At 44.6% G+C, this 16,147-nt stretch overlaps 1 protein-coding gene and 1 pseudogene across 1 annotated transcript in view; one reads left to right on the top strand and one right to left on the bottom strand.

The window, feature by feature from the left end:
* The window catches only part of G2e3 (G2/M-phase specific E3 ubiquitin protein ligase), a 65,039-nt gene that overhangs the window by 34,016 nt on the left and 14,876 nt on the right, over positions 1-16,147 (bottom strand). The window contains exon 2 of the mRNA XM_029566289.1: positions 227-270. Coding sequence (XP_029422149.1) covers positions 227-266 — 40 coding nt within the window. The 5' untranslated portion in view covers positions 267-270. The remainder of the gene's footprint in view (positions 1-226; positions 271-16,147) is intronic.
* On the top strand, positions 3,465-5,667 carry LOC115071351 (annotated as a pseudogene).

The following is a 16,147-nucleotide window of genomic DNA, read 5'->3' as shown; positions in this document are numbered from 1 at the left end:
ATAATGCTTTTATTCAGATTCAAGCCATATCTGATAAATTATATAAAATAGAAGCTGACAAATTACCTTGATAGCAAATTTAGTTTGTGGAAATGAACACAATGATAATTTAGTACATGATCATACATATGAACAAAGCATTCATCAAAAAATACAGTCTTATTGGTTGGTAAGCATTCTGGATTGATTTTATTATAAGAAAAATATTTTAAATGTAGTTACTTACCAAGGTTCTTCTGTGAGTCATCAGGTTTATTTTCATTCATTTTACTAGGAAAAATAAGAACCTATCAATATAACTATCTTAATTTCAAAAGTCTCAAATTAACCATTTTGATTAAATTAAATTCCGCACAGGACTCCAGGAGGCTCGGAATCACCTCATACTCCAGTGAGGCATTCATTCCCTCACCATTACCACCAAGCAGTTCTAGCAGGCTGGTAAACCTGAGCATCTCTTTAAAAGTGTACGGATGTGTAGTTATTAAAACACTTAGTTGACTGCTGATACTCAGCAGAAAGGGGCTACAGGTGTCCTACAGTGTACCAAAAAGTCTATACAGCAAAGAACTGTCTGGACTTCTGTATTTCTGGATGAACACTAAAGTATTGGTTAAAGAGAAAAGAAAAAAAGATCAATAAAAATAAAACCCCAAAATATTCCCTTATAATTACATTAAACCTACAAACTAAGAGCATGTTAAATATAATCAAGTGTTTCTGTCTTCTTGCGAGGTTAGGACAAACTGAGTATTCTAGAACCACAACTTCTATGTAAATGAAAACTTTTTAATTTCTGTTCAAGATTTTATCAAAATCTGTTCACTGTTTAGGAAGGAAAAACAAAAATCCCACCACCAGAAGCATGTTACTTACCTTTCACTAATCCTTTATCAGTGCGTGTCTCTGGCTCCTGCCCCCAAATGTCTCATTTCATTTTGGAGCACAGTAGAGTTCAAACCACTTCAGTTACTAAGACTCATTAACCCACTTGCTTCCTAACTTCCTACCTATCTATCAAGCAACTAAAACCAAGTAACATCACTATGGTAATACAAGTGTGCTTCTAAAGCATCAAAAGAAGAAAATATATTAATGTATCACTTTACTAAGGATACCTATACAAACAGCTTACCTGAATTGATATGAAATTCAAGATCAGCAAGGTAATATTCAAGCTCTTGCAAATTTAGTGGAAAGAATAAATACAGTAATTCTAGTAGGTAAATGAATCTTGATAACAGTTGCAAAGCCAATGCCCGAGAAGGCTAAACACTGCTGAGTGTGGTGATGTGACACTGTCAGTGTGGTGATGTGACACTGTCGGTGTGGTGATGTGACACTGCTCAGTGTGGTGATGTGACACTGTCAGTGTGATGTGACACTGTCGGTGTGGTGATGTGACACTGTCGGTGTGGTGATGTGACACTGTTAGTGTGGGGATGTGACACTGTTAGTGTGGGGATGTGACACTGTTAGTGTGGGGATGTGACACTGTTAGTGTGGGGATGTGACACTGTTAGTGTGGGGATGTGACACTGTTAGTGTGGGGATGTGACACTGTTAGTGTGGGGATGTGACACTGTTAGTGTGGGGATGTGACACTGTTAGTGTGGGGATGTGACACTGTTAGTGTGGGGATGTGACACTGTTAGTGTGGGGATGTGACACTGTTAGTGTGGGGATGTGACACTGTTAGTGTGGGGATGTGACACTGTTAGTGTGGGGATGTGACACTGTTAGTGTGGGGATGTGACACTGTTAGTGTGGGGATGTGACACTGTTAGTGTGGGGATGTGACACTGTTAGTGTGGGGATGTGACACTGTTAGTGTGGGGATGTGACACTGTTAGTGTGGGGATGTGACACTGTTAGTGTGGGGATGTGACACTGTTAGTGTGGGGATGTGACACTGTTAGTGTGGGGATGTGACACTGTTAGTGTGGGGATGTGACACTGTTAGTGTGGGGATGTGACACTGTTAGTGTGGGGATGTGACACTGTTAGTGTGGGGATGTGACACTGTTAGTGTGGGGATGTGACACTGTTAGTGTGGGGATGTGACACTGTTAGTGTGGGGATGTGACACTGTTAGTGTGGGGATGTGACACTGTTAGTGTGGGGATGTGACACTGTTAGTGTGGGGATGTGACACTGTTAGTGTGGGGATGTGACACTGTTAGTGTGGGGATGTGACACTGTTAGTGTGGGGATGTGACACTGTTAGTGTGGGGATGTGACACTGTTAGTGTGGGGATGTGACACTGTTAGTGTGGGGATGTGACACTGTTAGTGTGGGGATGTGACACTGCTCAGTGCGGTGATGTGACACTGTTCGTGTGGTGATGTGACCCTGCTCAGTGTGGTGATGTATGCCTTTAATCCCAGCTTTTGGGAAGCTGAGGCAGGAGGGAGAGCTTGAGGTCAGTCTAGGATACAGGTTAGTCTGAACTACATAGCAATTAATTTATTTCTAAAAAGAAAAAGAAAGGCTAAACATCTGTACAAGTTCACAAAGCTAGTTAAGTAGGAACAGACTAACCACAACTGAGTGACAGATGGTAACTGTGCCTCTTTATGTGAAAATAGTGAAAGTACACAAAAATAGACTGCGGTATTAAATACCAAGAAGGACAAAAGCCACAAATGAAGATCACCAATAAATTTCATTCAACTCAAGATCCTGTAATGTGTAGGGCACACATTACCTTATGAATACGGAAAAATGAAATTGATACAATGCTTTCTTAGACTTAAGAGTTTCTATTCATACCAATGATATGATTTAAACATGAATTTTCTTACACAATGTTTTTAGTAAAAGTCAAATCTTTTATTGTAAAAGTTCAATTCTTGAATTACTCTAAGACTTCAATATTGTCTATTGATTTCTCCTTTAAAATATTTTCTTCTATGCCACAAAGATTGCTAATTCTTGGAAGAATACATAAAACAAAGAGACCAATTTCAAATAGGCTTTGAAATTAAATAGGTCTAGCCTACAGTTCTCAGCCCTTCTCCACAACTACTAATGTAGGTTTAATTTAAGAAGTATACCTTTGGGGCTGGAGAGATGGCTCAGGGGTTAAGAGCACTGGCTGCTCTTGCAGAGGACCCAGGTTCAGTTCCCAGCACCCACATGGTGGCTAACAACCATTTGAAACTCCAGTTCTAGGGGAATCTGACACCCTCTTCTGTCTTCTACTCCATGGGTACTACACAACACCGGTTCACTTACATACATGCAGGCACAACACTCGTAAAAATAAATAAATTTTAAAAAGAAAAGTTCCTGTACTCTTTCATAGTCTCTGGATTACTCTTCCTCTTCTCCCTTTACTAGAAAGGGGCACTGACATTACTGTATAGGGACTTTTGATATTTACATTCACTCATCCAATGACTACAGTATGTCCTGACTGGTCAAATTTATTGAGGGAAATAACATATACACGATTTTAAACATGTTAAAGAAGTGTGTGCATGTATGGTAGGTGTTGGTGCAGGGTTCCATCTTAAAACTGATTAACACAGCAAGTAAGATAAAATACCTATTTTTTTTTTTTTTTAGAAAATACTTCCATCTCTGGTTAATTCAGCATATCATAAACCCACGCATACACAAGAACTTGTTGCATAAAATTTCATAAATATATTTCACTTAAAGTAAATAGAAGACTTTTAATTTATAAATGTTTTCAATTAGTATCCAACAACATAAATGCACTGTGCAAATCATTATTTGCTGAATGTGAATGGTTACCTATGCAAGTTGTATAACACATAATGCAAGAATCTATTTTCTTTATAGAGAAATCCTAATTTCCCTGTAGTTACATATTCTTTTCCTTTTAATTATAAATTTTTAATTGGGGGGGGGATCTTTTTGAGACAGGGTCTCCCTATAGCTCCAGCATCTACATGGCAGCCTGGAACTCCTTATGTAGGCCAGGCTGGTTGAACTCTCACAGAAGTCTGTCTGCCTCTGCCTCCTGAGTGCTGGGATTAAAGGCGCGTGTCACCAAGCCTGGTCACCTTACCTTTTGAGATAGAGTCTTATTTGCTGAATGTGAATGGTTACCTATGCAAGTTGTATAACACATAATGCAAGAATCTATTTTCTTTATAGAGAAATCCTAATTTCCCTGTAGTTACATATTCTTTTCCTTTTAATTATAAATTTTTAATTGGGGGGGGGATCTTTTTGAGACAGGGTCTCCCTATAGCTCCAGCATCTACATGGCAGCCTGGAACTCCTTATGTAGGCCAGGCTGGCCTTGAACTCAAGAGATCCACCTGCCTCTGCCTCCCGAGTGCTGGGATTAAAAGCATGTGCCACCACACCTGGCTAATTATTTTAATGTTTATGAGTGTTTTGTCTGCATGTTAAGTAAGAGCACTCATGTGTGCAAAGCCTGCAGAAGCCAGAAGAGGGTGTCAGATCCCCTAGAACTGGAGTTATAGATGGTTGTTGCTGCCATGTGGGTGCTGGGAAGCAAACCCAGGTCCTCTGGAAGAATAGCCTGTGCTCTTAACCGCTGAGTCATCATCGCTCTAGCCCCAGTTGCATATTCTTGACCTTTTCCTACTCACTGTAATAACTCAAGGAATTTCTGTTGCTGAATAGTGCCACAAAGGTCTGACTAAATTAGTATAGGTACAAATAACCATGTTACTTATTTAAAAAAAAAAAAAAAAGAGCTGAAGCTGGGTGAGAGCCATGGTAGCAATGCAGTCTCCATAGAAGGTAGGAGTTTAGCTAGGAGATGGGCCCCCAGGAAGGCCCGTGAGGCAGAGGAGGGTGAGTTCTACCAGACGACTTATGGAGGATTCATAGAGGAACCTGGAGATGATGAATACCAAGGAGATCAGTCAGACATGGAGGAGGAGGAGGGCTCAGACACAGATGAATAAATGACCTATCCAGTTATGAAGAAGAGTCAACAAAGTACCCAATAGCCCCTGAAGCCCATGAGGAGCCTCTAAAGGTCAGCACCCCAGCAAGTAGCTCTTAGAAGGCTGGAGAAGACACTGCTGCTCCTGGAACTACAGGATGATGGCTCTGACAGCTGAAGTCCACACATCTGTCTACAGTGAACACATAAGACGTTCCTTTGAGTTCCATCGCAAGGGTGGTCCAGGAGGGAGAAGAGGCTGCACTGTGGTGACCACTAAGCCCAGGAAGAGCTAGCTGTTCAGTGAGTGAGGCTAAGATCACAGAAGAGCTCACCTTACATTCACAGGAGACATGAATAGCTTGAGGCTGATGGAAAGCAGGTTCACAAGAAGTGGCAGTGCGCTGTGACAGTGCCACTTGGGGAGTCAGCTCCAAGGGAAGAGAATGTACATATAGGTACTGGTCCTTACCCACAGCTTCTGCATCGACTCCAAAGACTGGGACTGGACCTGCCAGCCCTCCAACTTACTGCTGACATACCTTTATCACATTTAGTGATGATGTAACATTTGAAGACTGGTTCCCCCAAAGGCAACCCCCGATGGTTTGTGTTCTGGAGATCTACCCAGTGATCCATCATCCAGCCTTGTACCAGGATCCTGTTACAGACACACCCGATGCCAACTGCTTGAGCCTTCAAGGTCATTCATGAGGTCTACAAGTACATCACTGCCTCAGTCATCTTGGGCCCTGGTCCACCACCTCCCTAAGCCTGAAAATCATCATTATATAAAATGATGTCTGGCCTTTACAAGCCTCTTTCCTCCCTCCTGACCTGGGGCTCCTCCCGTTTCCTCTCCTCTCCCAGCTTCTTCTTTTATTCTGATTTTTGCTCAGTCTTCTCTATTTCTTTTACCCTTTTTTCCCCTGGTTTCTTCTGGTTCCTGTTCATTGCTAGCTTAAGTTTATCTAATGTATTCCAATATCAAATAAGCACTTTATAGTGTCTCAAAGTGTATTAATGCCCGAAACTTTACATATAGCAAGGGAATCCAAGAACAGATCGGTACTTTCCCAGTCATTTATTTTGTGTTTGGTGAAAAGTTCTGTGATTCTTCTGCTCTGTAATTTCACTGCAGAGAGTCAGTATACCTAACTTTATCAAACTATAGGTTTACCCTTAGGGTTTTAGCTGATAGGGCTAGGACAAGTCAAATAAGGGAAATGGTAGAAAACATTTACTGAATCCAGATACAGGGCACGCAGGAGTTTCTTACACTATTTTTGTATCCTAACTATCCAAGATTTTGATGTTCTAAAGATATTCTATAGTTCATACTTTCTTTTAGAAAGGATCCTACTATATAGCCTGGCCTGAAACTCAGAGATCCTCCTGCCTCTGGCTCCTGAGTGCTGGAATTAAAGGCATGTGCCATCACACCCAGCCCTGGTTCATGCTTTTAACATTAGACTTTTCAATTCCTTGACACTGAAATAATCATTTTGTTTTTAAGTCCTGATTTAGGACCTCCCTCTCAGTATTGAGGATCGAATCTAGCATCATCCATGGTAGATAATCTACCACTGGGCTATATTTCCAGACTTTTTTCACTTAACTTTGACACAGGGACTAAGTAATCCAGGCTGGTTTTCAGCTTACAAACCTACAAACTGACTCAGTCTCTATTGCAGGCCTGCACCACCAGGCCCAGCTGGGGTCACTTTATTTCAAACAAGTCTATAGAACAAAACTTAAGCAATTAAAAGAAAAAAGGCTACCCACACATTTTTTAAAAGTTAGACTGTGTAACATGTCTGTTATTAGCAAGAGTCTTTCTTTTAGAAACAATGTCAACTATTTTGTTCCTAGGGAAATCACCAACAATTAATGAAGCTGCAAGGGGCCACAGTGAAGAGATGTTCCGAGTCTCTTCTACGGTCTACCTGCACGTGATTACTCTACGACAGTTTGCTACTCCCGGCAGCAGGCAAGGCATGATGCCCTGAGCTGTGAATGTGGTTAGTGTCTGCTAACAGGGTTCCACCAAAATGGCTATGACAGAAATGCCCATGTTCACTTCTGTCAATAAAAACACTGTGAGGTCCTCCTTCTTGTCATGGGGCTGGTCACAAAGACGTTCAAGATGCTTCATGTACAGAGTTGCTCAGAAACGAACGGAGGCTTCTACTCTTGCCACACAGGAAAAGCAGATCATCTAATTCCAGTCCGGCCTGATGAACGGCTGAGAGCAACTTCATGGGAAACCCTGAGCTGGGTCTCTAATTTCTAATCCATAGATACTGTGAAAATTTTTGTTTTAAACCACCAAGTTTTAAGTGTGATCTATTACATGGTACTAGATGAACAATATAAGAAAGTAAACCAAATGCCCTCTCATTCTACCCAACAGCGACCCTTTGAAAAAATAAACCTCAGGCCTTGCTCATTGGATACTCCCTGAAGCTTCTTATCCTGCTAATAATAGCGAAGGGATACTTAAAGGGAAACTGAAACTTTTTTAATTTAGCATTTAAAATTATTTTTGCTGACAGAATGAACTGATTAAAACCATTATCATGACTAGCTCAACCTAAGCATTCAATGCAAACCACATTATTTCTCTTTACAACTCTTATGTGAATGTTCTATATATAATATTTTAGATGTCATTTTTGAATATCCTACACATACTAAAGCAGGTTTTTCTTCTGGTTTGGCATTGCATAGTACACATGACAACTTACATTTTAGTTACTCAAAGTACATGAAGTATTCTGCATCATACCTGAGCCGGGGAAAAAAATTGTTCTAAAGGACGTTAAATGACACAATTAACAAAAACTGAATATAGAGTAGATGAAGGTAGCCAGCCTCACCATGCTGTTTCCAGAATGCCATTTACACTTCAGTTACTTAAACAGACAGTTTGTTCTTAGGAGGGACACAGAAGCACTGTGGCATAAAGAACAAGCAGTGTCGACCTACTTCCAACAGGAAGAGGAAACACTGTACACAGGAACACAGTAAACATTAAAGTGGCTAAAACCTGGGAAAGGATACACGCAGTTCTTTTTATTTTTCTTACAAGTTTTACATATTTTTAGATTATAAAATTATAAAAGGCTCAAAAATGACTGAATTAAAAATGAAGGAAAATGGGACTGTGGATGCAGCTCAGTGACAGAGTTCATGCTTACTGTGCATGTGTGATGCACAAGATCAGCATCTGAGTTACGGGACTGAGGAAGGCAGATGGCTGTCTTCAGTATGGTGGGCACTGCTGAGGGTCTGAACAAAGTGGACGAGGGCTGAATTCATTCTTTGCCTGTTGTGCTCAACACTGACCTCCTACCCCTCACTTTATTCCTAGTCAGCCTGGGACTGTAATCTACACCAAATAACCGTTTTAACATAGACTTCTAAGCTACACAGACAGCTTTCTTAGGTCCCCCAGGCTTGAACAGATGAGTCTTTGCAGATTCCATAAGCAGGTAAGTCAACACCCCTTAGTCTCTTTCTGTACACATAAAAAACACACATTCTCCCCGCATGGACGAGCACACTCACGACTGTTTCCCTAGAGAGCCTTAATAATATAGACAGATGATAAAGATATATATTGTCTACCTCAGACTAAAGAGTTAATACATTTTGTGCTACTACAAATTTAGAGATTAACACTTCTAAAGATATTAGTTACTTTGGTTCACTGCAAAAGTGAGACAATAGTTCAATAGTAAAGGTTGAAATCTACTAGAAAAAAATTTCACTTTTCATGCATGTGTATATGCATGGAGACAGCAAGAATAAGAAAAAAAATTGTTGCAGAGTACTTGACTCACATTACTACGAACATGTTCCAGGAAGTAACATACAAACCTTTTTTAAATTTTTTTTTATTTTTAGTGCATGAGTATATTGTCTGCATGTATGTTGCCAAGAGCCAGAATGCTCTGACTCCATTTTGGCTAGCTTCTTTAGACAAGCCCAGACAAGCTCAGGCATATTGTACATGTAAAAGCCTTATAAGGTAGGAACAAAAACTTCTGACTCTATTAGTCAGCACATTCCAATGCCCTGAAGACAGCCCCTACCAATCAAGACTTTCCCTGTACACAGGATATGGGGATATCCAGTTATTTTAAAAAATGCTTGGCGAGCGCAGGTTTTTGTGGAGTGCCCCAATAAAAGTTCCTGCTTGCTATTGTTTGGGGCCAGACTCCATCTTCGGCTTGTGAAGTCTGTGCCCAGCTAGCTGTCATTTGGTTGTTGTCCTTTTTTTACTTTAAATTCTTAAATAAACTTTTTGTATAATCCTTTTGGGTGTCTGTGAGAATTATTCTCGATTCTTGAACCCTAACATTATGGGGGCTCATCCGGGATTCAAGAACAGAGACCCCAGACCCACGGAAGTGCCACCAGAGCTGGCCTTGGTAAGTTCTGCCTGTCTTTGTCTCTGTCTCTCTGTCTTGCTTTTCGGTAGTCTGGACATCCTGGGGCTCAACAGAGATCAGGCAGATGCGCTATTGATCACAGAGCTGGAGGAGAAGGGGGGACACACCCTGACTCCTTTTCTGTCGAGGAGTTGTGCTCCCATCTGACATGGAATCCGGGCTGCCCAAATCTTCTTGGGAAAGGAACAGGGGCAGTCTTCTCAGCTGACCCCACATGCTACGAGATTTTCATTTCTCCCTCTAGGGAGCTGCTGTCTCATACTGTCCTCACCCTCTGCTCGGAGCTCTGCCTTGTCTATCGACTTTCCATCCTACTTCTTCTCATTCTCATCCCTATATTCTTTTTTCTTGAAGCTTATCCCACGATGGGCCAGAAAGTCTCATCATCTTCAGCTCTCCTTTATCTAGCTCTCAGTCATTTTCAGGACTACAAACAAGCGGCTTCAAACATGTCTGTACTCCATGTCAAGCCAACCCGCCTCCAGACCCTCTGCACCATTGAATGGCCCTCCTTTGAAGTTAAATGGCCGCCTGAAGGGTCTTTTAACTTGTCCCTCATCTACAGGGTTCAAGAAGTTATCTTCGGGGAACCGGGGCACTCTGACCAGATCCCATATATCCTAGGTTGGCAGTATCTGGTTGTTGCCCCCCACCCCCCGTGACTGGCTGCGCCCCTTACTGCTGCCCCCGCCATCGGGGCCTAAGGGGCCAGCCGCTTTGCTTCCCCTGAAAAAAGTTCAGACCAAAAACCCATCGGGTCCCGAGGTCCTTCCCTCAGCGCCAGAGATTTACTCCCGCCACCTTAGGGGCCCCAGTGAGTGCTCAGGATAGACCTAGGGAGCGCAGGTCATGAGCATCTTCCTTCCAGTCCTTCCCAGTCTCCATCCCCAGCCCCCATGGCTGAGCCAGCCCCTCCTGTGGTCAAGCCCAGCCCAATGCACACTCGCTCGAAGGGGGAGAATTGTGCAAGCTCTTCCCCTGAGGGAGATTGGGCCCCCAAGGGAGGATGGAATTGCCCCAGTTGTCTACTTTCCCTTTTCTACTGGTAACCTGTATAACTGGAACTTACAACAGACTCCCTCCTTCACGGAGAAGCCCCAGGCCCTGATTTCCCTCCTGGATACCCATTCTTTTTACCCACCAACCCACTTGGAATGATTGCCAACAGTTATTAAATATCCCGTTCACCACTGAGGAACGGAACCGCATCCTTCGGGAATGCAGACACCCGGTCCCTGGAAATGATGGGCGACTGACAGAGAATGAGGATTTGATTGCAGCTGCCTTCTCTCTCACGTGCCCAACAGAGGGGTGGGAATATAACACCCCTGAAGGTAGGGAACGCCTAAAGGTCTACTGCCAGATTCTTATGGGGGGGGGTCTCCAGGCAGCTGCTAAGCGTGTCTAAGGTCAGTCAGGTGATGCAGGGAAGGGATAGTCTCCTGGAGCGTACCTGGAACACCTGTTAGAGGCTTTCAGAACTTATACTCCCAATAAATCCAGAGGCCCCAGAGAATCAGATGGCCATCAATATGGCTTTCGTAAATCAGGCAGCTCCAGACATAAAACAAAAACTTCAAAAACTGGAAGGTTTTGAGGGCAAAAACCTTTCTGAGTGGATGGCGGTGGCAAATAAGGTATTTAACAACAGAGAAACCCCTAAAGAAAGACAAACAAAAGGGCTGGCTAGGATATTGTTGGCTGAAAAAGCAACGAATCCCAAATGGGGGAACTGACCCTTTATGAAAAATGGAACCCGAGCCCCGTGACCCCCACAGGAAGGTCGGCCCCACCTATAAAGAGACCAGTGCACATATTGCAAGCAGCTGGGCCACTGGGCTAGGAAAGATCCTCAAAGGTTGGTATCCCAGCCTCCCTCCAAGCCCAAGATCCTTGGGTTGGCAAACCTAGAAAACTGAAGGGGCCCGGACTTGGCAAACCTCCACCACGAGCCCTGGGTGACCCTACAAGTGGAGGGACGAGCCGTTGACTTCCTAGTTGACACCGGAGCCCAATATTCAGTTTTAAAAGAGCCTATGGGAAAATTGACCAATAAACGCACCTGGGTGCAAGGAGCCACGGGAATCACTCAGCACTCTTGGACTACCACTTGGTGGTCCCAGAGTGCCTGTATCCCTTATTGGGTAGGGATTTGCTAAATAAAATGAAGGCTCAAATCCATTTCTCTGGGAGAGGACCTCCTGATGTGACTGTACCGGATGCAGCCTATATCCTATGCTTACAACTAGAAGAAGAATGGAGAGTGCACGCCCTACCCCCTCAAAAGAGACCAACCGCTATCCTCAAGGACTTCCAGGCAGCAATCCCTGGAGTTTGGGAGGGAACTAATCCCCCAGGGAAAGCCATACAACAGCCACCAATAATGGGGACTTTAAAAACTAATGCTCAGCCTGTAAAACAGTACCCAATAACTCTCGAAGACAAGGCAGGAATTACCAAACATATAAACCACCTCAGGGAGTTTGGTATTCTGGTTCCATGTCAATCTCTTAACTTGAGAGAAGTTAACAAGAGGGTAGAGGATATCCGCCCTACAGTCCCCAATCTGTATACCCTGCTGAGCTCACTCTCTCTTGGGAGAAGGGTCTATACTGTTCTAGATCTCAAGGACACCTTCTTTAGCCTGACCTTGGCAAAGGAAAGTCAACCCATCTTTGCCTTTGAGTGGCGAGACCCAAACCAGGGGTTTAATGGACCAACTCACTTGGACGCGACTGCCACAAGGGTTCAAGAACTCCCCCACAATTGTTGATGAGGCTCTACACCAGGACTTGCAGGAGTATTGGGCCTCGCACCCGGGGGCAAGCCTCCTACAGTATGTAGATGACCTGTTGATTGCCACCAAGTATGAGGGCACTTGTCTTCAGGCCACCAGAGATTTGCTCCTGACCTTGTACCGATTGGGATATAAGGCCTCTGCCAAGAAGGCTCAGCTCTGTGTCACGGAGGTAATGTACTTGGGGTACATATTAAGGGATGGACAGAGGTGGCTGTCACCAGCCAGAAAACAAGCCATTATGGGAAATCCAAGCCTGATATCCCGCAGGCAGTTGCGAGAATTCTTGGGTTTGGTAGGCTTCTGCTGGCTCTGGATACCCGGATTCATGGAGCTGGCAAAACCCGTGTATGAAGACACTCGAGGGACTGAGTCATCCTTCCTATGGACTGAGACTCAGGAGAGGGCCTTTCAAGAAATTAAGAAGGCTTTATTGCAGGTTCCGGCCTTGGCTCTGCCAGATATCCATAAACCCTATCAGCTCTTTGTTGACGAACGAGCGGGAATAGCGAAGGGAGTCCTGACCCAACTGCTCAGGCCTTGGAAGAGACCTGTGGCTTACTTCTCAAAAAAGCTTGGTCCCATATTGTTGAAAAAGCTTGATCCCATGGCCTCGGGATGGCCAGGCTACCTCAGAATTATCACAGCTGTAGCCTTATTGGTTAAGGATGCAGGTAAGCTCACACTAGGACAGCCCCTTACAGTCACCACCCCTCACTCAATTAAGGGGGTCCTTAAAAATCCCCTCAACCGATGGATGACAAATGCTTGGTTGACGCATTATCAGGCCTTGCTCCTTAATCCCCCTCACATCCAGTTCCTCTCCAGCATGGCTCTCAATCCTGCCACTTTGCTGCCAGAACTGGATCTTGAGGTCCCGCATGATGGCCTGGAGGTACTCTGCAGCTTACATGGAACTCAGGAAGACCTGATGGATGTTCCATGGCCCCATCTGGACTTAATTCTGTTCACGGATGGAAGTAGCTTCACTAAGGAAGGAACCAGGTACGCGGGGGCGGCGGTCGTCAGTCCATCACGGACAGTGTGGACCTCTTCCCTACCAGTTGGAATCTCTTCCCAGAGGGCTGAAATAATTGCCCTGACTCAGGCCTTAAAGCTAAGTACAGACCAGACTGTTAACATTTTCACTGATAGCCATTACACTTTCGCTATGGCTCATGTCCATGGGGCTATATACAAGGAGAGGGGGCTCCTGACAGCAGAAGGAAAGACTATCAAAATTAAACAAGAGATCTTGGAACGCCTGGAGGCCACATGGTTACCAAAGAGACTGGCCATCATCCATTGTCCGGGACACCAAAAAGGGGATTCACTAGAGGCACAGGGAAACAGGAGAGCGGACCTAGCAGCCAGAGAAGCAGCCCTAACAGCCTCAAACCTACTGGTTATTATGCCTGAACCCCTCTTGCCAGAAGAGCCCTCCTACTCAGCTCAGGATGATTAAGATTTAACTTCCCTGAAAAATACCAAGATCAAGAATGGATGGAGATATACCTCTGGTGGGAGGCTCATTCTGCGCATAAGTTGGCAGAGAATTTAATATATACACGTCACAAAGGGACTCACCTAGGAAAGAGAAAGTTATGGGAACTCCTGACTCTGTACCACATTTTCGATCTAACCAAAATGACTGAGAGCTGTCTTTCTAGATTTCGCTCCTGCCAGGTTACTAATCCAAGAGGAAAAGTCATGTCCCCAGCCAGAAGGGAGAGGGGCACTGCACCTGGTGTCCATTGGGAGGCGGACTTCACTGAGGTAAAACATGGTAGGGCTATAAATATCTCCTAGTTTTTGTAGATACATTTTCAGGATGGGTCGAAGTGTTTCCCACAAAGGGGGAAACTGCCTCAACGGTAGTTAAAAAGATCATCGATAAACTAATACCAAGGTATGGACTCCCCTCTATGATCAGGTCAGACAATGGACCAGCTTTCATCTCTAAGGTAACTCAAGAGTTAATTAAAACACTGGGGACTAATTGGAAGTTACACTACGCATAACACCCCCGGAGCTCAGGCAAGTAGAGAGAATGAATCGGACCCTTAAAGAGATCTTGACCAAATTAACACTAGAAACTGGCAATGACTGGACAGGCCTCCTATCTTTTGCCCTATACAGGGTCAGAAATACCCCATATACTCAAGGCCTAACACCTTATGAAATCATGTATGGCTGACCACCCCCTTTGCTTCCCAAGCTGCCTTCAGATGTGTTAATTGACTTGTCTGAATCCCAATTTCTTAAGTCCCTACAGGCCTTACAGATTGCACAAGACGTTTTCCCCTTGCTGAGGCACATCTACGAACTGCCACCGGCCCAACCACACGGATTCAAGCCAGGAGACCTTGTTTGGGTGAGACGGCACCACAAGGAGCCACTCAGATCTCGATGGAAGGGGCCACACATCGTGATCCTCACCACCCCTACTGCGGTTAAGGTGGCCGGTGTCCAGACCTGGATACATCTCTTGCATTTAAAGCCTGCACCAGAAGATTGGTCAGACCAAATCAACAAGAGATGGAAGGTCACACGGGCAAAAGACAATCCTCTCAAGCTAAAAATCTCTGCCACACCATAACCCGTGTGGCTTTTTTATTTCTTTATATAGAGCCTGCCCTAGCTAACTCCCCTCATGGACTCCAAAACCTCACCTGGGTAGTTAGTAGGACATCCACTGGAAAGATAGTGAACATCTCCTCCCACCTGGGACCTCCAGGCACCTCGTTCCCCAAGATTACATTTGACCTCTACAACCTGCTTGAAGGAGCTTGGGAATCATACACCCCATCAGGAACTGTGAATTATGATTACCAGTCTCCCCTCGGCCGAAAGAGGATGAAGGAGCACCACTTCTATGTTTGCCCAGGCGACAATGGTGACCGAAGGAGTACTTCTGGGGGGCCAGGGGACTATTTCTGTGCTTCATGGAGCTGTGTGTCTCCTAGATATATTAATTGGGCTACCCCCGTCACTACCGACTTGATCCAGGTAACTGCAGTCCCAGGCCTAACCCTTTGGTGAAACCCCAGATCAAGGCAATTCGAGGGACCCTGTTCCTCCTCTAGATGCAACCCTATCTCCTTGAGCTTCATCCCGAAAGGAAAGGAACTTTACAAAAATGGATTGATGGGCGAACTTGGGGCCTCAGGTTATACACCACAGGGGCTGACCCAGGAATACATTTTCAGTCCGTATTAAGGTGGGTCCAGTCTTGGGGACCGAGATGGGGCCGGCTCAGACAGTGTTACAGCCTATAGAACGACCAGCACCGGCCTTAACTATTTTTAAATCTGTCGAGAGGCCAGCTCCTAGCCAAACTGTCCGACTGGATAAAACTGCTACTTTGCCCACACCCAGATCCACACCCCCAGAGATCCGACAAGTCCAAGAGCCCTTGCAGCCATCCCCTGGGCTTACAAATCTCCTAAATGCCACCTTTATTGCTTTAAACAATACTCCCCCTAACCTTACTATCCATTGCTGGTTTTGCATGGACCCGAGCCCCCCATTTTATGATGGGTTAGCTCTCCCAGGAAATTAGGCTGTCACTTCTGACCCCACTGCCTGAGAATCCCCCCACCTACAGGGAGAAGGGGACTTACCCTCACCCAAGTGTATGGGAAAGGGCTATGCATGACTCCCTCACATAAAATTGTCCCCCCTTCTTACCAACATCTATGTAACTCTGTTCAAGAGATAGGGGCTACTATACCTAACCCATATATGGTTCCCCCCAACTCCTCTTGGTGGGCCTGTACCTCTGGCTTAACTATGTGCCTCCACTCCTCCATTTTAAACCAGACTGGGGATTTTTGTGTACTAGTGCAGCTGCTTCCCCATCTATATTATAGAACAGACATAGAAATGGAAACCAGAGTCTCAGAAGAGTCTAGACCTCACAGGGCCATAGGAACCACTGCAGTTGTCTTGTCTACTCGGGGTTGGGGTAACCACTGCAACTGGTCTGGGGGCTTCAG

This window comes from Nannospalax galili, unplaced genomic scaffold, assembly GCF_000622305.1.
Source record: "Nannospalax galili isolate Female #2095 unplaced genomic scaffold, S.galili_v1.0 scaffold1619, whole genome shotgun sequence".
Taxonomy (NCBI): Eukaryota; Metazoa; Chordata; class Mammalia; order Rodentia; family Spalacidae; genus Nannospalax; species Nannospalax galili.
Note: the sequence above shows the minus strand (reverse complement) of the source record. Positions and strands in the feature narration are given on the sequence as shown.